The sequence below is a fragment of the Lagopus leucura genome, unplaced genomic scaffold (genome assembly GCF_019238085.1).
Source record: "Lagopus leucura isolate 7727_CA_CO unplaced genomic scaffold, USGS_WTPT01 Super-Scaffold_739, whole genome shotgun sequence".
Taxonomy (NCBI): Eukaryota; Metazoa; Chordata; class Aves; order Galliformes; family Phasianidae; genus Lagopus; species Lagopus leucura.
In genome coordinates, this window is record NW_024962255.1 from 5,620,229 (window position 1) to 5,642,407 (window position 22,179).

The window sequence follows — 22,179 nt, forward strand, 5'->3', positions numbered from 1 at the left end:
CTTTGAAGTTACTCCACAGTAATTAGACAAAGGCTGGATCTCACGCTTCCCTTTTCTCTCAAATTAATCAAAAGCGCTTGTAGGCAAGATTGTAGGCAAGATCCATATAACAGTGTAATATGCCTGAGAAGAGTAAAATCCAAGTGAGAAAAATAATTTCTTTGAGCCACAAAAAGAAGAAATAATAAATTGCAGCGTGGCTCAGATCAAAAGTGAAGCACTGGAGTCAGTTCAGAAACTGAACACTTGATTTTATTCTTGCTTGTGTTGTGTTTCTGTAGAAGTGTTTCAGAGCAAGGTAGGAAAGCCTTCTGGATTCAGCTGGTTTATGGTTCCTCCAGAGATACTGGTGAAGGTGATATTCTGGCTTGTGCCACTCAGCTGCTGGAGCTCTTGTTCTGCTTGTGGCTTTTGTTCTTTGGGTACAGGAAACCAGTGCTGTATCCAGAAGGCAGCTCTACTCCTTGTACATTGCTGCATGTTATTATAATGCTGGGTATCCGAGATGTGGATGTTCTATGGTGAGGCTCTCCTTTTCTTAGTCCAATGCCACTCAGGCTCTCACCTCTCTGAAGAATGCAAGGTTTTAAAAGAAATAGAAGACACAAACATCTACAAAGAGTATCAGGCAGCACTGTCTATGAAAATGTGATGTATTTAGATCAGTGCTTTGCCAGTACCCACTACTACCTTAAAGCCAAACTCAAAAGATAGAGGATGAAGTAGATCTGAATACTTCTGGAATGCTTTATGAGTAATGTGGGGGGAGGAGGGGAAGTTTAAACAAGATAGTGTCTTTGTGTTAGTATATTAATTCAGAATTGAGTTTACTTTGAAGGATCAGGCTAATGACAGCAGATTCCTCTGTGGGAGGAAGAAAAAGTACTGAGAATGTACTCAGTGTAAGAGACAAATGATATAAAGAGTTCCTCTATTAAAAAAAAAAAACCTGCATAGTTGACAAAGCAGCTGTTTTGGTTCATTAAGATGAGGTGGTGTGAAACAGATAAAAAGATTGATATTTTGAAGGGGGGACAAACTAGAGAATGGAGTCAAACAGAAAAGGATTAATTTGTGCTACAATAGCAGTGCTATCCATCCCTAGCATGGGACCACAAAAGGGAGTGTTAGGATTAGGCTAATAATAGCTTGTAAGGAACACTACTATCAATAAAAATTACATTTGTTACATTTTTATTATTACTGCAAAGATAAAACTGATTTTTTTCCACCTATCAGCTCTTTTATTTCACTAATTTAGGGCAAGTTGACTCATTTGAAGAATATGTTTTAAAAAAAACAAACAACAAACATCAGTATGCTATAGCTTTGTTAAATAGAAATAGAGAGACACTATGCCCACAAAATAATGAATAAGTGATATGACATGTTTCAGAAACTTACCTGAATTTCCTCCACGCTGCATTTTTCAGATGCTTTGCACTACCCAAAACAGAGAACAATAAATAGTCAACAGTGTCACTTAGCACAGATGAACTTGCTACAAGATTGACTGTCCCAAAAGGACATTGAATAGCTACTGAATAGCTATTTCCACTTGCTGTATACATTGATTTTTCTTATCTTTATTTGAATAGTGTTTCCACTCACCCCAAAGCAAATCATGGGCAGGCAACCTACTGAATTCAACTTCAGTTCTCTTAAGAAGCAGAGCTCAAGGAGAACCCTGTAGCATGTGTATTCTCCATTAATTTCTGCACAGTTTCAGCAGTGATCTACCCTTGGAGGTCATATTTACTGTATCCTACTGGGAGTATTACATGGTTTTTGTTTTTTGTTTTTTTTTTACATCTCAGCAAATAACTTAATTTGTGCTCAGGGATTGGGATTGTCATTAGATTTTGTTGCTTCAACTAAACCCATGCCAAATATTAAAGTAGTTCTTACAGTAGAAGTAGCAGAATGCTCTGTGACATTCATTTCCACCATGGGTATTTCATCTGTGTTTACAATTGTCTGGAAAATGAACACAGGTGAAAAAGACAAATAATGTATAGGTTACCATGTCCCATGTACATGAAATACAAAGAGAGGGAAGAAGAAAGAAAGGGAACAGAGAAGGAATGCAGTAATAAACTAAATGTGACTTTGTACTACAGAACATAAAGTAATTTAATGGAGATAGACTAGTTTTCTATCACTCGCCATACAAGCTTATTTGATAACAAATGGTGAGACAACAGAACGATGAGTCAAGTAATTTGGGCAATATGGGGAAATAAAAATATTACAGATTATACACTTAAAAACAAACACAGGGCAACACATCATGCATATGCTATGTTCAATATAACAGCCAGAAATACGACAGCTGAATGATGAATTAGAGCTGTAAATAAAAAGCTGATGACCTTTTACAGCCTCAAGGACATTACTTACAGCACTAATTTACAGGTTATTCCCATCTTGTAGGCCAGATTCTTTTTGATTAGTTATGATAAAATGTTCATATTTGATCTACCTGTTGCTAAAGAATTCTGTTACTACGCAATCTATTACCTTTCCAAAAATCTCAGAATCGTGGCTTTTCACTTCAGCTTTGCCTCCTAGGCCACTAGTTTGGGTGGTATCTTTGCCCATTTCATAGGAAACCTGGCTGCTAGCAGGTCTGGAGGTCATACTGGTGATATCAGTTTCTGTATCGGTACAGCCCTAAAATGAATACAGCAAAAGCAATAGCATGGTCTTAGATTTCTGACCGAGTAGTATGATACCTAAACAGGAATTTTAAGAGACAGCCACCTTGTGAAAGTTATTTCAGGAAAGTTATGCCACGTACAACTCCATACAGTGTTTTGCTTTAAAGAAGTCCAAAAAACCTTATCAAATCTCTTCAGATAACTTTGGCTTACATCTTGTTTTCTTGTTTATTTTGGTAGGGTTTACTTCAAAATTTCTAACAAAATGATGTTCCGCTGTGTACTATGGAAACTTTTCTAATGCGCCTGGCCAGTTTAGAAGCACTTATTTTCATAAAGGATTCCTGACATTATAAAGATTTATTTCAATGAATGGAAAAACAACAACAAAAACAGCGGGATTATGCATGAGTCAAGTGTTCTTTTCTGCACTACCTTTTTTCCTCACTCTGGCCTTTTCACTGAGTTTTGGTTGGACTGAGTACTCAAAAGAACATAGAATCTGAAGAAATTGAAATAGCACTGTTAAGAACAAATGTCTGAATTTAGGGTGTGACTGCATTAGATATGGTGTTTAGTCTGACTGAAAAAATAATCATTGAGAAGATCATTGCCTTTTCATATATTTGGAGATTGTATTTAAAATGATTCCAAAATTAAGTAGCTGTGTAGTAAGGGAGAGCCTGGGACACCAAATATCTGCTTATATCCAGCTGCTGTGCAATGCATTTGGCTTTACCTGGAATGGCAGCAGAATGGTGTTGAGGTCTCATGTGAGAAGGATTCGGAAATGCATTTGTTAATTTACTTAAGTCTGATGGTTAATGCTTCCAAACACACCCCACTTCACCTTAAGAAACCACGGTTTCCTTAAAATTTTGGTTTCACTAAATAATTTTTTAGTGACTAATGGATTGGTTGTACTGACGGACTATTGGCTCAATGTTAACCAGCAGTGTGGCCAAGAAGGTCAATGGCATCCTGGCTTGTATCAAAAATGGTGTGGTGAGCAGGACTAGAAAAGTAATCCTGCCCCTGTGGTTGGCATTGGTGAGGCATCACCTTGAGTACTATGTTCAGTTTTGGGCACCTCGGTACAGAAAGGTCATTAAGGGCAACAAAGCTCATGAAAGACTTGGAGAATATGCCCTATGAGGAGAGTCTGAAGGAACTGGGGCTGTTTCGAGACTTTATTGCTCTCTTCCAGTATCTGAAGGGTGCTTACCTGTGCTTACAGTGAGAACGAGGTTTGTCTCTTCTCACATGCGACACACAGGACAAGGGGAAATGGCCTCAAGTTGTGCCAGGTAAGTTTAGGTTGGATATCAGGAAAAACTTATTTACAGAAAGGGATGTTAAGCACTGGAATAGACTCCCCAGGGAGGTGGTTGAGTCACCATCCCTGGATGTGTTTAAAAACCGTTTGGATGTGGTGCTCAGGGACGTGGTTTTGTTGTGGGTTGTTAATAGTATGTTTATGTAGTATGATTAGGTTGCAGTTAGACTTGATGATCTTTAAGGTCTTTTCCAACCAAGCAATTCTATGATTTTGATTCTATGACTGTTTTCTATGTTCAGACTCAAAATCTGTGGTCAGACAAGTTCAGTTATACAAGAATGGTGAGGCTTTCTAGGATGCTCTGACTCTAAGCTTCTCTTGCCTTCTGAAATGCCTGTTGTCCAATGTCTTCATTCTTCCTTCAGTGTAAAAAATGGACAAGAATATAATATGCTACAGTTTGCTCTTACATGTTGGCCTTCTTTTGTTTTACTTCTTCCCTTTTTCTGAAGTTCTTATCATAATCAGCATAAAGTGTTTCATGTAAAGCAATTATCACTTTGGAGGACTCTATGAAAGTCAATTACTCTGCAGTTAAAAATGTGTATGAGAAGTGTCTTTCTTACCGATTCACTGTCAGAGATGGAAGATAGTCGCCTTTTTCCTTTCTGCAGCCCACCTGAGCCAGTCTCAGAAGATTGGCTGGTTATTGTGGTTCGTCTGGAGGAGCGAGAACTGCTGAAGGATCGGGACTCTTTAGGAGAAACTCTCAGCAGGGATCCAAGGCAGGGAACATATGTTGCAATGGCTGTTCTAATGGAAAGGAGGTAGAACAAGTCAGATTTTTTTAATGTTAGCATAAAAATTCAGGCATCATACGCAGTGCATTTATTCAGAGAGATAGACTAATGCTGCATGGACTGGAAAATTACTGGTACAATAAAGGGTTTTCCAGATATCAGTGTCTTGTAAACAATTGCCCTTCAATATCACTTATTAATAGTGGTCCATAGAATTTAAATGCTTTACTTGGCAGGGGTGAGGGCATTAAAGAATAGCTCTTTGAACTGAAGGGACCTATTAAAATATTTTATCTGCTTTCAGCTTAATCAGGTCAAAAATAAAATTCTGTTCTTTCAACTGAACCTTGCAGAAGTACCACATAATAAATTGTTTTAATCTGCCCCTAAGCAGCTATTCTGGCCTCCTTTAGCACATCTGTCTGCCTGCTATCTGTAGGGTAGTACAAAGGCAGCTATATTACAGAATTCTTTTTCTCATATGCAGCATAAGGAAACTCTTTTGCACAGCTTTTCTCTCCCTCCCAGTCATCCCACTTAGAAGTCCATGCCCACCCTTCTGTCAAATTATCTTGTAGGTCTGTGTAAAGAATGAAACAGCATATGTGTGGCTTTGCTGCCATCCATCAGATTCCATGGCCTGCATCTGAACTTGGTATGGTTATGTGTAGATGTTACAGCTCAGAAGAAATGCTATCTGAATTAAGGAAGCATGAAGAAGAGTGAGGAAGATGCACAAAATAGGGAAGGAGTAACTTGACTTACTGGATTGCATTCCTTGGTGGCCTGGTTAATTTAACAAACTGCTATTTCTAATGCTGACAGATGTCTGGATCTCTCTTGAAGACAGTTAAATTTACAATGATTTCCTCTGAGCTAGGAAGGTCTCTATCTTCTATCACGTGATCTGTAAGTACAGATCAGCATTCCATAAACATCTCTAGCTCCCATCTGCACAGTAAACTGTTCCAAGTACAAATTCTACTGACATTTTTATGGCACTGAGAAGTTTGCTTGAAGAGGAGGAGGTTGTCTTGCAAAGGTAAAATGAACAGATGAGTGAGAGTTTGGTTACTAGTCCCTTAAGTGATAAATCTACTGCCTGATATTCTCTGCTACATTAAATTTATTTTACAAGAATGAACTTACCTATATTTAGGGTGAGTGATGGCATAAATAATGGGGTTATGGATGGCAGAAGCTTTGGCAATCACAGCTGGTATTGAATTCATGAAGGGTGTTAGAACATGAGAATACCTAGAGTAATGCAGATACATAATCCATTTAGTGTATATACAGTACATGTTTAGTACTGAGTTCTCAAAAGTCTCAGCATTTATAAGCTGACAACACAGTGTGTTGTTATTGCTCCACAGAATGTAACAAGGGGATGTTCTCTACTCAAACAAAGAGAGAGAAAAGTTATACATCCTTTTCCTGCAAAGATGCACTCTAGCCTAATTGGGGAAACACAATTTTTGTGATGCTTCTCTTGCAGTACTGCTATGATTCAGTGATAACCCCTGTGCTATTTACCCTAGAGACAAAGTCTGCCTGCAGTAAATGAATGCGTGTTCATCAGAGTATCTGTTTCAAACTCAGCAGATGTACTTGCTAAATAACCCATCACTAAATATGTCACTAAATGAGTGTGCAGAGTGAGGCATTACAGGAAAGATATGTGATCAGTTCTGCTTTTCAAATTTTTTGCCTGATCTGAACTAAAATCAGGAGGGAATGGGTCTTATGATGACATACACTTCACTTGTGTTATTGTGGCCATGCATATATGCAGGTTTTGTGCCCTTAAGGGATACAGCAATCATGACTGATGTCTATCTGCCGTGTTCCTTTCAGCCATTTAATCTGAAGATACTTTGAAGGAGCCCATAGAGTCTTGTCAGAAGAAGGTCAGGAGAGCTTCTCAAACCAAAATAACACATTCTGTAGGCAGTTTCTATCAGGCAGGTTCTCCATGGGTCTGATTAGGAGCTAAGAAGAACTCAGATTGGTAGAAAGGGTTAAGTAAAATGACTCATTAGTCTAAGTTAGCATCCTTTCTTTATGACACCTCTATTTTCTGAGACAGCAGTTTAACCTCCATCTTTAACTGACCTATTTAGCATTGTGTTCCTGCTTGTACTCCTAATATACTCAAGGAATTTCTTTAAAAAAAAAAAAAAAAAAAAAAAAAAAAGCTGAATGAAGCTGTATTGTTTACTTGCTGCCCTTGTGAGAAAAATTTGCAAATGCTCACTTGACAGGTGCTGTACAGTTATAAAACTGTCCATTTGTTTTGATTTTAGTCAACAGGAAACATAGGCTAGAAGTCAAGTTCAGCAGGCACTTGATCATGCTGAAGTAGATACTGAATCATACAGAACAACCTGGCAGTTCTGTGCAGCTAGAATGCTTAGCTTAAAGCATTTTCTATTGTTTTCAGTTCACTTGCAGCAAGCAGTGATGTAAGGCAGCTATGATTCATTTTTTATCTTCACACTTTTCTTCTATCTCTAGTGGTCTCATATCACCAGTGGTAAATGCCCAATACCTAAGTCCCCTGTGACAGGACATGGGACTCTGGAGTTGGACGTATTCTAAGGATTTGAGTTTCTGAGTGAGGAGACTTTGTGGAGAAAAAGTTTGCTGCTGCTTGGAATTGGCTCTGTGGGTGCCATAGGAGAACGTTCTCCTAGCAAATTTTCATCTTAAGCATTTTGGTGCTAAATAAAATTCGGATGGATCAAATATGCTGTCACAGAGCATGCATTCAGGAATCATCAGCATTGTTTCTTATGTTGAAAGTAATAAACTTCCTACTACTGGTTTTTTTTCCCTTGAAAAGTCAAACTTAAGAAAAAATCACAGTGTGTGCCTTATTTGTTAAATGTCACTCCAAAATAGGTTAATGTTTGGAATGCACTTCAGGCATTAGGGTTGACAAGTAGCTTTGGCTTTCATCTGTCTTTCCCAACAGCACACCCTCATTTGCTGGTACATTCATAATTACCCAGCAAAAGCTACCAGAGCAACGACAGAGTATGGTGACCAGGAAATGACATAAAGCAAGATGACGATCAGTGCAATTTTAGCCAACTTCCACTCATTCTTCATCCGATGATACTGTTTCTGGAGATCTTTGTTTCCATGTTTGCATCCAAATGTCTGTATAGACCTAGGGGAAGTAAATGTGTAACAGCAAAATTGAGATAGGGAATTGCAGCGATTACTCTTATGCTAGTTTATGTGATAACTCATGTACTTTTAATGTGTGTCACTATGTGACCAGTCCCTTGCAATTTGGTGTACTTCAGCTGCACTAATCAAGGACAAAATGTAGGGGGGAAAAAATAGTCCCATGCTAGAAGAGTTTCAACATAAATCAGGTATTCCATTTAATTGGAAAATACATAATATAACTAGAGAAGTATTTGTTTCCCTATATCTGATTGTTGTACTTTACTGTCGGTCTGCATTTTCTACTGTGCTGATAGTTACAAGACAGATATCTAAGAATAGTGGCAAACACTGGCCTGTATGATAGTTTTTGTTTAGAGACGTGTGATTATTTTTATTTTCTCTTTACTCATTGTGAAACATGGTGTTTGCAGTTGATTTCATTTTTTTTCCATGGAATAGCTTTTATGTACTGTTATTGGACATATTAAATAGACAAATGATATCCATTTAGTATTGCTTTTCACAATTGGTTAATTTCTATAGTCCTTTCACATCCTTCAGATTTCTCAGGTTGCTACTTGTACCATTTTCTGTATCATTAGCAAGTATACTGAACAGCTCTGGCATAAATTCAGAGCCCTGAATGGCTCTTCTAAGGATCATAATTCTTACATGTTGACAGAATTCTTACTTGGTTTCTTATCACAGTTATATACTGGAACTGAAAAACTTTCCAATTTTCTTTTGTCAGTCTGTTTTAAGAAAAGAAAAAAAAAAGCCATTTAAACAAAGAAATAAAAACTTAAGACTTCTAATTACTTACTTGTTGGCCTTCTTGATAGCCTCAAATATAAAGAAATAGCTGTATATGATAGCAATCAAAGGAATGAAGAAGACAAAGCAGAAAAGCAGCATTGTGTAGGCACGGACTGATGGTGTGAAAGTCATGTAATCCCAGGAACAGGAAGTCAGCAGGCCTTCAGGAACATAGGCACCTAAAGACAGGAGAAGATATCAACCACAATGTGATTCTTACCAGTATCTTGAATGCAGGAGTTAGGGAAAGATACTCAGAATAACATGAGATGAGATCTGAAAACTGAATCATTTTGTTCCAATCCTTGAATATAACTTTAAGCTCAACATAGTCAAAGTGCATCTCTCCAAATACTTCAGTGGGTCTTTCATCAGACCCACACTGTTTTCATTTAAGTCCAGATTCGCTCAAATTGCTTCTTCCCATGCAGTGAAATGAAACTGATTGCTTTAACTGCCTCTTTTTAGAACTTCTACATATTAATCTATTCTGCAAAGGGGAGAGCTATGTTGTGTAGGTCAAATTAATTTTGTCACGAAAGAAAGTTGAGTACATGTAGAAATAAAATATAATTTCCTTGGAGAAACTGTCAAACAACTAAAGACACTCTTAACGGCAACATATTTCTCCTTTTATTTCAATTTTCACTGTTTACAGTGATATTTTCTGCTGAACTTTTAAAAATAGCATACCAGATGTTCTCAGATGCATCCAATTTTTATATGAAGGTTAGTAGTGTGGATCCTATTGGAATCTAATTATAAGATAATGACTTAACACATTTCAAGTTAGTATTCTGCCTTCTCCCAGTAAAATTCCAGAATCTAAGACTGTATTGTCATTTTGTTCTTCTAACCCTGCCTCATTCAACTTAAGGCTGCTTTCCCAAGCACTGAGGATTGGCTAGTTAAACATGCCTCATATTGAAGGCAGACACAACAGGCAGTAGCAAGTCAAAAACAAACATCTTCTAAAATTCAACTTTGTAATCTTTTTTTTTTTTTTTTTTCAGCATTCTTTGGGGAAAACAAAACATTGCTAAATTCTCTCCTCAGCTGAGCTGACACATTCTGTTCTGGAATTAGGGAACAAAATAATGGGCTGGAGTTTTGAATGATGAGCTCATTCTAACTTACTGACTGAAACTTGGTGACTCATAGGAAACAAATTAATGTTACTGAGTTGGATGCAAATGAGGAATAATAACAGGAGCTCTCTTTGCTACAAGTGGCAGTGATCAAATGTGTGTTCCAATTTGCAAACAAAAAACTTACAAAAGCAAATTGTATCGTTGTTACTAAATGCCACTCCTAGCAGAATCCCCAGTGAAGATACTAAAGTCTGAATGGACAATGCAGCTGATATCCAGTGCCATTTGCACATCTAGAATACAATCAAGACCTACTGAAGATGTACTTCAACAAAATATTCACGGAATATTCTAAGGAATAGACTGTATTCCTCTATTACATGAATGAAGGCATTTAAATTGCCACCACTCATACACAGCACCTTTGGGGAAGAAAAAAATATGAGAAAAAATAAAAACTTATTTATTTCACTTTTATATTGTTCAGTTTGGCTCAACAGAAGTAGATATGGGAAAATAGGCAAGTTCATCATTTCATAAATTTTGGCCTTTATTTTATCTACTATTCTTTGTACAATAAGTAATAAGTTCAAGGAAAAATGCCAGTGTGATGTAAGTTGCTCTTATTCAAATTGTACTTTTTCTTCAGATTGAGGCCTTCAGTTTCAGTATGTATCTTATCAATTTTCCTAAGACAGGTTTTTGAGGCTTAATATGCAAGCCATTCATTTACCCATCTCTTATAAATGTAACAGTCCAGTTTTTAGTCCAATGTTATAAGGGAAAAAAACTTGTATTCCATTTCACTTACTCCATCCAAAGAAGGGTGGGAGGCTCCAAGCCAAAGAGTACAGCCAGACGCCTACCAGGATTATAAGGGCCTTCTTCTTAGACATCACTCGAACAGAAGCCAGAGGTTTTGTGATGACAAAGTATCTGTCCAAGGCAATCACCATCAAAGTGATCATAGATGTAATGCCAAAAAGAGCTCCGCAGAAGGCATACAGCTCACAGCCTTTCAATGAAGATGACAGAAGTAGCAGTGAAATTAATCTACTCGTGCTAATTAATTTATAGGAGACTCAACTCTGTGTTTCCTGTAAGCTAATGTCTTCTGGGATTCATAAACCGATGGAATTTCAGTTTTCCAGTATTGTAATGTAATACTATTTCAAAGCTACTGTTTATCTTGCTAATTATATTTTCACTCACTGATTTATGATGTTCCTAGTAGAAATTTTTCAACAGTCCCATGATATCTTGCTTAACTCCAGTTTTACTGAAGTTCCCTTAAAAACATCTATTTTGTTCAACGATGCCTTCTAGCTACTTTGATGTCATGGTATCATTTGTATCTCAAGGTCAGCATAATTGTGGTAGCTATTCAGACTATGAATATATTCATAAGTAATTTTAACAAGTCAAGCATCATCATGATTAAAAGCTGAGGGTTGTGTTTTTTATTTCTTAACGTGTGCAACTGAGCACTTTATTGAAGTAGGAAAAACAGCCATTCTTTTGGTCATCAGGGATCAAAACAGCCATGTTATTTCTCTGATATCCCTCTCTGTCCATACCTATTCAAGAAGCAAAGACTAGTCATCTTCTTACTATAGTTATAAAAGTATGAAAGCAGTTCCCTTCTACAGGATTTTTTTATACATTATTGATTGTGGACTCCTTAGGAGTGAGTTTTCTCCTTAGATTTGCACACCTCTTAGGCCAAAGGTGAAAATCCCGCTGTTGAAGCCTGCAGCAGATGTGCTGTTGGCTTCAGTCACATGTTTCACCTGCAGTTTGAGAATCTTTTGAAGAAATACTGCCTTCTACCTGCTAGAACAGAGGTTTTGTTTTAGGTTCCTTCCTTGGATATTGACTATTTAGATTGTAAAATTATTTGGACAGAAATTGAGGTTCATTTTTTCCTAAGTATTTCTGCAATTTTATAGCACATTGAAGTTAATTACTCTTGTAGTTGCAATGACCAGATGTCTTCTGCAAATCATGTTAACACAAACTCCCACAAGAACTTTTGCTTACTGTGCAGGCATATTCGGTTAATATTTCTGTTGAGAAAACTCACTGTTGCCAAGCTTTCTGGTTGCTAGTCTCTGAGCAGATTATCTAGAGCTGCTATTAAGTTGGTGATTTGCTAGTTGGTGGTTCCTTGTCACAGGGCTCTACCAGTAGTTACCTTACAAGATGATTGGGAAATAACACTGGCAAGGAGACTGGTCCTCTGTATTAGATTGCCGGAATCTCCTTTGTATCTTGTGTGTGTAATTTTCTTCTTTGTGTTGGGAATGTAATTGTTGCACAGGGACAAAAATGTTCAGGGAAACTTTGGTTTTAATACTGAAGCAATGTTGAAAATTGCAAGTGTACCTGAAGATTAGGAAATGGGTAGTTAACTGCCACTACAGTAGGACAATACTTAGTGATTTATTGGAAAGTAGATATACAAACCTTTCTCACCAAAAATCCAACGTTTATGGAGACTGTTGGTGAAAAATACTGGAGACTGTGTGATGGACATAAGGAAGTCACTAACAGCTAGATTGATGATGAATATATTGGCTGGTTTCTGAAGGGTCCTACTCCTACAAAGAAAAGATAGAAGGAATGTTTCTTAGACAGTGTGGTGCTCTTAATTATGTCATTACTCTTTTCTGTGAGCTTTGGCAACTTCACAAACACCATGGCACTCTACAGAACAAGTTAGGACAGTATGCTTCTCATTTCTCTCCCAAGAGAACATAAGGTTGTTTTACATCCTTATCCTGCTGTGCATTTTAGAGGACTGTTTTGATAACCAGCTCAGTGGTGGGGATAAATCACATTGTTCCTTAAGTACTCTGACCCAGTGCACTGCATGTCCGTGATTAACAGGAAATTAAAGCTGATGTGTTCCATGGATTTGCTGGATCTGGGTCGTGTTAAGCTGGAGGAGGGATAGTGCATATCTCCATGCTGGTGATCTTATCAGCAACGACTTACAAATACAGGGATTAAGCAAACTTGCTGTGTACCGCATCAAGCATTTTGTTTCACATCAGTTCTTCCCTGTGACATTCATTTCATTTGTACATACACTGACTTTGAAGAGGATGGTAGCCAGCCTTCAGTGTATTCTGCCTACATATGTTATTCATAACATCATAGTACAATACTTTAAAGGTACACAGAGAAGCTGAATTGAGAGCTCCTTTGTTCGTGGCTTAGTGTAAGTTTTTAGCTCCTTTCTCAAAACTTTGGTCTTAGGCAAAAATATAAAGTATCTGAATAAATGATCAGTCCTTTGTACTGATCCAGAATCAGTGAGTAAATATACTGTCCCCTGAATGTCAATTTGGGGGCAACAAGATATTTTTAGTAGATACTTAGGGGTGCTTGTTTTTGTCCAGTAATCTGCTAAGTTGCTGAACAAATCTCTATTTCAGATACCTGGCTGTCTTAGACTTTTGTGACTTTTTGAGACTGTTTTGTAGGCATCTGACGTGTAGTCTGAACTTCTGATGCACTTATTATTTTTCTTTCAATGCCCCTTTTTATCTTCATAACATCTTCAATAAAGACAGGCTGTCTCTCTCACTAGAAATGCAACTGGCTGGATTTGCTGTATGGCTGGATTTGCTGTATGGGACCAGCCAAAGTGCTAAGCTAGGTCACTTACTTCACTCTTGTCTCATGTATCTGGTCTGCACGCCAACCTGATCTGCTCTTAAGGCCGTGTCGTTCACACTGAAACGTTGGTATCTGCTCTGAACGCACACACTGTATGTAGCAGAAAACGTGAGATCACCTTTTTAACCTTCTAGATAAATGCACTAGATTAATACAAGCTCAAGAGCCTCATTAGTTAGGTTCTCACTCCTGTGATTCAAGTTAACCCAGTCAAATTGTCATATAGCTTTTATTTTTTATGTTTATTACAGTAATGCATAATGGTCAATCATGAAGGAGAGGCTCACTGGTCTAAACATCATGGCAATGCTCTGTCAGTGTTCATTGAACAGAAAGAAACAGTGTGAATAAAAAAAAAAAAAAGGTGAAAAAATCACATTGTTATCATTGATCAGATTACTTTCAGATATAAAAGTTGGGATGTGGTTTTAGTTAGGAAATAAGCCAAGTATTAGAAAATGTGAAAATGAAAGTCAGTTCCAGTAGGGAACAGGGGGGCAGAGCAACTACAAAGTAGATAGCAGGAGGAAAGAAGCACCTAAAATACAGATGATAAATGAGAGAGAAGCAAAACATCACATCAGCCCAGTGCAGAAGCTCAACCAATAACAAAAATATTTCTGTAAGTTTTCTGCTATGGTGTGTTTCCATTGCTTGGCATATCTGGGTGAGTCTTTGCAATGTTGCTAATGGACCACAGTTAATGAGAAGTCAGAAAAGTCAGGTTGCCACTTAGTGTCTTAAAGCAATGTTTCTTCATGCATTTAGAGTGATAGCATGTCTGCACTGCATACAGAGTGCAGTCATGTTGATGTTAAAGTTCATCTCAGTATTTAGAAAAATATGCAAAACAAGATACCTGCAGAAAGCATAGATGACCAGGAAATTACCCAGAGTTCCTGTGATCCCCACGATAAGAATGACTGTTCCAATTGTATAGTGGGCATGGTCTGGGACATCCACTGTAGGAAAAGCACTACGAACATCTTTCACTGTCATCTTCTACAAAGCAAACAAAAGTCATAGGTAGATTGTCAGACTTTGGTGAGTAAGTTGGCATCAGAATAAGCTAATTACTTTCAAATTACGTTTACGGTTGATCATCTTCGGGAGCCACATATACACCATCAGAAGCACACAGGTCAAACAGTACTCTATGCTTTTCCTGTGGATTGAGAATTTTAATGAAGAAAAGCAGTTTATTCCCTCCCAAAAGAAAATGAAAGATATAGAAGAGAACTAGAGATATGAAGGGACCTTTTTTATTTCATCTGACATCAATAATGCAGTACCTAACAAGAATATTTTCTGCGGTTTTCATGTCATTAAAGTTTCTGTACCCATGAAGTGTGATCTCTGTTCTGACAACAGTATCTTCTCTAAATAGAATTGATGGATAACTGTCTATTGACAAATGTGCATTTAATCCTTTATGGGATTAAAGGTATATGGGTAAAATGTTGATTATTCAGTGAGAGAAATGAAATAACCACATTGCTAGCTGCCCTCAAGGCTTAGTTACTAAAAGCCTGTCAGTTGGTAAAAGACTGAGCAGCTGTCTGGTGGAAACTACATTAATGATTGGAAAACTTTAAACAGGAAAATTTTCTAGTTTGCACCTTTTTTACATATCAGTTTTATTTTCACTCTGGACTGAGTGAAGGTATTTTGCTTTTTGTGATAATTGTGGTTTAAGCACTTGAAAGCGCGTGGATCTTATCTACTAATAACTTGTGGCAAAATTCACTAGGTAAGTCTGGAGACTTCAGCACTTCAAATAATAGTTTAGAATGTTTTCTTAGTAAGTTTCAGGAGCTACAAACACTTTTTAGACCAAATGACCCCATCTTAGTAATGAGGTGAACAAGAAGTCTGCAGCCAGGAAGCAGGACGACCTAACAAAAATGGTAAAGGACGTGCAAACTGTCACTGTTCTGCTGCCTTTTCTTGTGAAGTCAGGCAAGGAGATTTAAACACACACCTCTGTGTGTGCTGCCCTTGTCCTAAACATGCTTTGGCACCAGCTCCAATCAGTGAATGTAGCTGTGACAAACACAAAGCCCCATCCTCATTCTTCTGCACAGATAGATCCTGTCTCTTCTTCATTGCTGGGTTTTTCTCATCATAGGTGGCACTCACTCTGGAATGGCATGCCATGGCCACCACACCTAATTCAAATCTGTCAGCAGCAGCCATGGCATTCCTCAGCTACTGAGCTACAGGAATCATGCCATGTCAATAAAGCCCAGCAGATATCTTGAATGGCTTATATTTTTCCTACTGTGAGTATCATCAGTCTGGCTGTGGCTGAGGATCCAGGGAAAGGCACCAAAGTCTGTGTCTGTACTGAGCGTAAATAATGCTATGAGGCTGGATGTGCTGTTTCCCAGAACAAGTACTGAGAGGTGGTGTTACAGCTAACACATTCAGTTATTCCTTCCCAGGAAGAGGAAGGTTGCTGGTAGGAAAGTGGAAAGCAGTGGATATATGTATTAAATTCTTACTTTATGCTCCCATTGTGTCAACTGCTGGCATTCACTGCTAGAATGAACTCAGGAATGCCTTCAACAACACTCCTGTTATTAAAGGACCCTGGTGTTTCCAGACAATAAAGGCAGACATTACTTATAAATAGATCTCTGAGATTGGATTGAAATTATAAGAGACAGTTTGCATTTAAAACCAATGTGCCGGTAGCAAAAGCTAAACCCCAGGAGAGTCTGAAATTGTACAAAAGATTGTCTTTGACTGTGAGTTGGAGATCTGCCCGTGGCAATCCTCAACAAGAGGAATGTGCTCCCTGAGTTTCTTTATTAGCAGGGATGAAATGCTGGACAAATAGTAGAGACTGAAAATGTAGCTCTGGCTGTTACTGTAATTGGAGCAAAATGTTATGATTGTATTAAAGCTGATATAATAACTGAGAGACAGAATCATGATGTTTTTTTGTTCAGGTTCCTTCAGCAAGTTGGCTTCACGTAAAAATCAGTGGGCATCTTGCCCGTGTAGATAGATATTTGTTTATTTAACACACTGTCAGTAAGGTAACACAAAATCCCACACTAATAGCAAGTGGAGTGGGATAGTCTGAGATAAAACTCTTTTAATTAAATTAGACCAGGTGTTCTTTGGTTTAGGTTTATTTATTTTTTATTTCTGTAGCTTTATGGATGCTGCTCCGCAGAGAGTGAATCATGATCACTAATGTAATGGAGATTTCTGATATTTTCCACTATAGCTATCCATTTAATCAAGGTAACAGAAATGAAGCAACTAAAGGAGCTTGTTTTGGCTACAAAAAGCAGATTTGAAATGGCTGTAATTTAAATTAAATTTGTGGGAGACAAAGGACAAGAAACAATTTGAAGGATAGATTTGGATGTAGAAAAAAAAAAATAGTGGAAAAGGTTGTTTATGGGACAGTAGAAGACATCAAAACTACTTATTGGGGAATGAAACAAGTGTAGAGACAATAAAAATGTCAAATGTGAAAAAAATAAATGTGTAATATTTGTAATTGAGCATTGGTAGGACATAATACCAAGTAGACGGAGAAAGAAAGGGATTGGCAAAGAGGAGTAAATTCACATTCTAGTGTGGACTTCCTGGAGATGGCTTATTTTCACCACAGAGTCCAGTTCTTGCTGTTTGCTAAGAAAAAACTCCGTTATTTAAAGAAAAAAAAAAAAAAAAAAAAAGTAATTTAACTCTTTATTAGAAAGACAGGTCTGATTCAAAGCTTCTTGAAGACAAAGAAAGGTGCTAGCTGACCCAAAGGCATTAGATCAGACCTAAGCACTTCAAATTCATCACTGAGTTGCACACGTTACCTTCCTTACTAGAAGATGAAAACACTTGCCTGTCTCCATCACCTCTAGGTGTTATAAGGGGAAAAAGGTAATGCTTGAGGAAATCAGGACAGCAGCCTAATCAAGAAATCAGACAATTCTCAAAGCTTTTCTCTGTTTAGCCTTGTTTAGTCTGTCTTCTGTTGTCACCCTATGGTATTAGTACTTGGGTGGCATAAGAGAACTAAAATCACACCTTTGCAATCCCTGCCATAGCAATTGTCCTTTGAGAATGCTCCATCTGAACAACTATTTCAATTGCATTGATATCCCAGAACATGATTATCTTGCCTGTTCTTCTGTTTAGCCTGCTTTCTGTATGCACTTACGTAGTGAAAATGCTAAGTCACAACTTGAAACAGTGATTGAGCACCTGGTGAGAAGACAGGGCCAACCCAGGGGAGCTCAGCTGCATCCAATACACCTGAGTGACCAGAAGGGATAAAGCCAGGATCCACTCCTTCCTAGACCTCATTTAAGTGTTGGCAGTGGAGGTGAGGGTGTCGCTATAGAGATTCCTGTCCACCTGTGGCCTTCTGAAGGTAAGCAGCTTTTCTTCCTTTATTTCTGTATCTATGGCTGCTGCATTTGCATTTGTTCTTATTTGCTGTAGCCTAGGATTGTGCTGCTCTGCTATTGTTGATGAACTTTCCATCGCATTTTAGCATTTCAGCATTACAACACTGTAATGAAGATTAAAAGAAATGAACAGGCAGAACCAGTACTACATTATTTCTCTTCTAAGTGATACGAAAACACAGCTTGTTTTGTGTAACATGGTTCAAAACAGCACCAGATGAACGAAGAAGTAGAACTGGGAAGAAGTTGGATGCTTTACTGTAGTCAGTTAATACACTACATCTTTCTTGAGTCAACTAATAGAGATACTTGTATCTGAGGCTCTGGACCACTGGGTGCCAGTATACCCACAGGCATACTGCGTTGTGGGTGGCTTAAATTGGTATTAATTCTGTAGAAAACAATTTACTGAGAAGCACCAGTTTCCTGGCAGTCCGCTTAAATATTGCACACTTCTTAAGTGAGCAGAAAAAATGGTAGCTTGAGAAACTGTGGAAGATGTTAGAGGAGTAACTGAAATGTTACACAATATCTTCACAGTAAGTAGGGTCAGTTTGAGAACATATCTTAATGCCAAGGATGGCATTTTAAGTCTCCCTTAAAAGCAGGTTTTATAATTTGTTTAGATATGATGAAGCCTGGCCTTTTGAAAGAGCTGTAAAATAATTAATCTCTGATAGGCAAGCCATTTATTATTTATTTGCACTATAGTTTTGAAGAATCAAACCATCTGTGTGAGAACATTGTCCAAATGTATCTTGGGCTCCATCAATCTTGGTGCCATGACTGCTGCCCTGGGAAGTCTGAGTGCATAATGAACAGTGATATGAGAATTCCCTTCCCACTCTTAGCAGTTGGTTTGTATCCTAAAACAGAGTTGTTATCCCTTTGAAAAGATAATCTTAATGGAGGATATTTTTATCCCTCGTATATAGGTGTAATCCTTTCCTAAATCTGACTCTGCCATTTGCCTTAAGAGTCAGTGGCAGCAAGTTATGAAGGTTGCTGCACATCAGTATATTTTCTTCCATCATGTTTAAGTGTGTCCTTGTGGAGGCAGTAGAAGAAGTAGAAGAAGGGGGAAACAACTACGTTTAATGCAGTCTTCCTTCTTGAAATGTTTTATGTTCTCCCTGAAAGAAAGCTTGTATATTGCCTATAACAAAATGGCTATTGTAGAACTGGACATACTGTCAGCTATCATTCAGTAAACTTCAGCCTTAATGTATGGCAGTTTGTGTAGTGTGTCAGAACCATACAAGATGCTGGTCTAAAGAGAGTTGTAAGGAAATAAGAAATTTTGCTTTCCAGGGCGAAACCGCTGACTCTAAGTGTTTTGCCCCTGTTAAAAGGAAGTCCAGACCAAAAATATTTGATGCCTTCATTTGCTTTATCTTGGAAATGTGTTTATTATACACATTTTCCTAAAGAGAAGGTTTTCTAAGTAGCTATTTCAAAGTTGTTAAACAAACAAAACAATACCAGCTCACTTTTGAGTAAGTTTCACTTAAAGATGTACAGTTTTTAAAAGTCCTAGTGTTCTCCCTGCTTCCACGACTTGAGGAAAACATTTTTGTGTAAGTGGAAAAAAATGAGTGGAATTTGTGTAAGTGGAAAAAATTGCACAGAATACACTGTACTACTGAGGGAAAGAAAGAAAGAAAAAAAATAAAAGCACACCCGTAGTTCTTCAGAGTAAGAACTACACTCTTTTGAGACACCTTGATAACTGAAGTTCTAGTAAAGCTAAGAGTGATGATAGTAGGAGCAAGGCCACAGGTGTAAGTATTTATATAAATATCGTATTTGATGTAGCCCACTCCTCACTTTCTTCCAAAGGCAAGATTGTGAAGTAATGTTTAGTTTGCAGGGAAATGAGAAATCCTCTTAGGAGGATTTTGGGATTTGAACATATCTCAATCTTGGTTCTAAATGATTAGTTGACTTCTTTGCTTGTTTGTTTCAAAAACTGGGAACAGAAAAGATTTAGATAAGGGCATTTTCCAGCTACTCTTGCCTGGATGCCAGATGGATTATATCTAATTCAGTGTAAAACAGGGAAGAAGAAATAGGGACTGCTATGTTGTTCTTAGGGATTCATCTAGCTTCCACACTGTAGTCACTGATTTTGCAGAATGGCTGCTTTAATGGAACAGAGCCCCGTTCTGAAACAGAAGTTTTGGCAGTCTCGTGTTGACTTTGGTAATGTATCAGGTCTCTTTGTTCTTTATTTTCCTACTAGAGTATAAGTGATGAAGTTGCTTATTTATACATTACCACTGATTGTGTAAACCATAATGTTAAGCCTTTTGCAGTACAACAAATTATACAGATAGAGAAAATTATCAGAACAGAAATACAGTAATTTCCTAGAGTTTCTAGGTGCAGTTTTTGTTCTACCTACCGGAAGCTTCAAATAACTGATAGCACTTATTTTCTTCACAGTTTCTTGCTCTAATTCCTGAGTTTGCTTCTAGTGGCACCTTCTTCAGTGATGACAGACAGAACAAAGAGAAGTGTAAGCAATCCCACTTCAATTATGGGTTCAGCAGGATGACGCCAAATGCTAAGCCCTCTTTCCAGTAGGCAGCAGGGCTTTCCATGTTTGTTCCTTTAGAGCAATTTGAAAAGCAGATTTTGTATCCGGTCTTCCAGATTTAATCTCAACCACAGGCAGCACATACTGCTTTCAGTTCTGAAGCTCCCTTAAACCAATCTTTGTGTGTAATTAAAATGCAGAAGTTTGAAAATACTTGACTTAAGGGGAGGGAATAGACAGCTGATTTCCTCTTCCAGCAGAATAAGGACAAAATTCATTTTGAATTTTTGAGTGTGAATCACTCTGTCCCCAGAATCCTTTTCCATTTTGCCATGTGCTCTCCAGTCCCAGTTATCCCTCCCTGCTTTGTTCTGCTATCCTCTTTCATTATGTTATCCATCTAATTCAGTTTCTAAGCGCCTTGGCTCAGGATGCTTCTTTGTTCATTTTCCTGTATTATACGACGCATATCCAGCTTTTATTAAAAATAAACACTGCATTTTTACTGTGCAAATAATAAAATATTTACTGCTGCTTCAGTATAAATTAGGGTCAAGCTGCAACATCAGGTCCAACATGCTCTGTGTATTAAAAACTGGCTTATGTGGGTCATGCCAAAATACCTGGTGAGACAGCATCAATATTTTACATAGAAATTCAGATTTCAAAAACTTCAGAAATTGCTTGGATATCTTTTTCTTTTTAACAGACTTCTGTACAAACAGAATGCAACCCAATAGTATACTGAGTTACACAACCAAGAAGAGGTTTCTGAACTCTTTCTGTTTGGGCTTGTGATACAGAATATTTTTAGAAAGCCCCAAGAAGTTCTGTCATGAGGAGTCATTATAACAGAACTCCACCTTCACACTTTTAAGGAGAGCTCTTTGGTAGAACTTACCTGGAGAAACCTTCTGAAAAGCTTTGGTAATAGCAAGTAACAACTCTTCAGCATTTACATAATCACTTTGCTGCACTTACAGGCTATTATAGAAATGATAGGGATTTCCATTTTGAATAATAACACAAGCAAGTGTTGTATTTGAACTATTAACCAACTGTATAACTTAACAAGAACATTCTCTCTTGGTAGTTTATAACATATTCAACACAGTTTTCCATTAAACAATCCTCCCTGTCTTCTGCCCAGGTAAAACTGCTGAAGAACACTGCTTCTACAGTCTTTTCCACAATAAATATAGGAATAAAGAGATTTTAAAGATTTCATTATGTTGTTTAGTATTGCATTATTACATCATTAAATCTATGCATGGACCTTAAGTGTCTATACACAGTTCTATAAGTGCCAGCTTTGCCAGCAGAACTACTTACTACAGCTGTTAGTGAGAGAAAGCACTTACTGTTGGGGCTCTAAGAGGCAGGTCCATCAGTGTGTAGGCAATCGCTCCTGAGTCATTCCATGAGTTGACTCCACAAATTTGGTGCAGATGGAGTCTTCAGAGAGACAAGATATTCCCCCTTTGAACGGGCTGGCAATTTACGCAAATGAAATCTAAGCAATAGCAAAGAAAGCAAAGCTCTCTTCTGATTTTAAGTCAGCCAATTTACCTTTCTGTGTGTGTGTAAAGCAGACTGTCAGATCCTCTGTCTGAAATAGTGCAAGATCTAGTGCAGAATTTCTCACCAGAGCCTCAGCTTGCTTTATTCCATCTTCAGCTTAGCAAAGGGCAGCAGCGGCAGCT

At 37.8% G+C, this 22,179-nt stretch overlaps 1 protein-coding gene across 1 annotated transcript; it reads right to left on the reverse strand.

Moving 5' to 3' along the window:
• Window positions 1-255: 255 nt before the first annotated feature.
• Window positions 256-21,864, reverse strand: OPN4 (opsin 4). The gene is made up of 12 exons (XM_042863116.1): window positions 21,838-21,864; window positions 14,370-14,512; window positions 12,293-12,426; window positions 10,638-10,841; window positions 8,743-8,914; window positions 7,750-7,914; window positions 5,889-5,996; window positions 4,566-4,752; window positions 2,521-2,673; window positions 1,909-1,977; window positions 1,405-1,443; window positions 256-569 (listed from the first exon to the last, which is right to left on the reverse strand). The coding sequence occupies exons 1-12, from the start codon at window positions 21,862-21,864 to the stop codon at window positions 378-380; spliced, it is 1,593 nt and encodes a 530-aa protein (XP_042719050.1). The 3' UTR covers window positions 256-377.
• Between the last annotated feature and the right edge of the window lie 315 nt (window positions 21,865-22,179).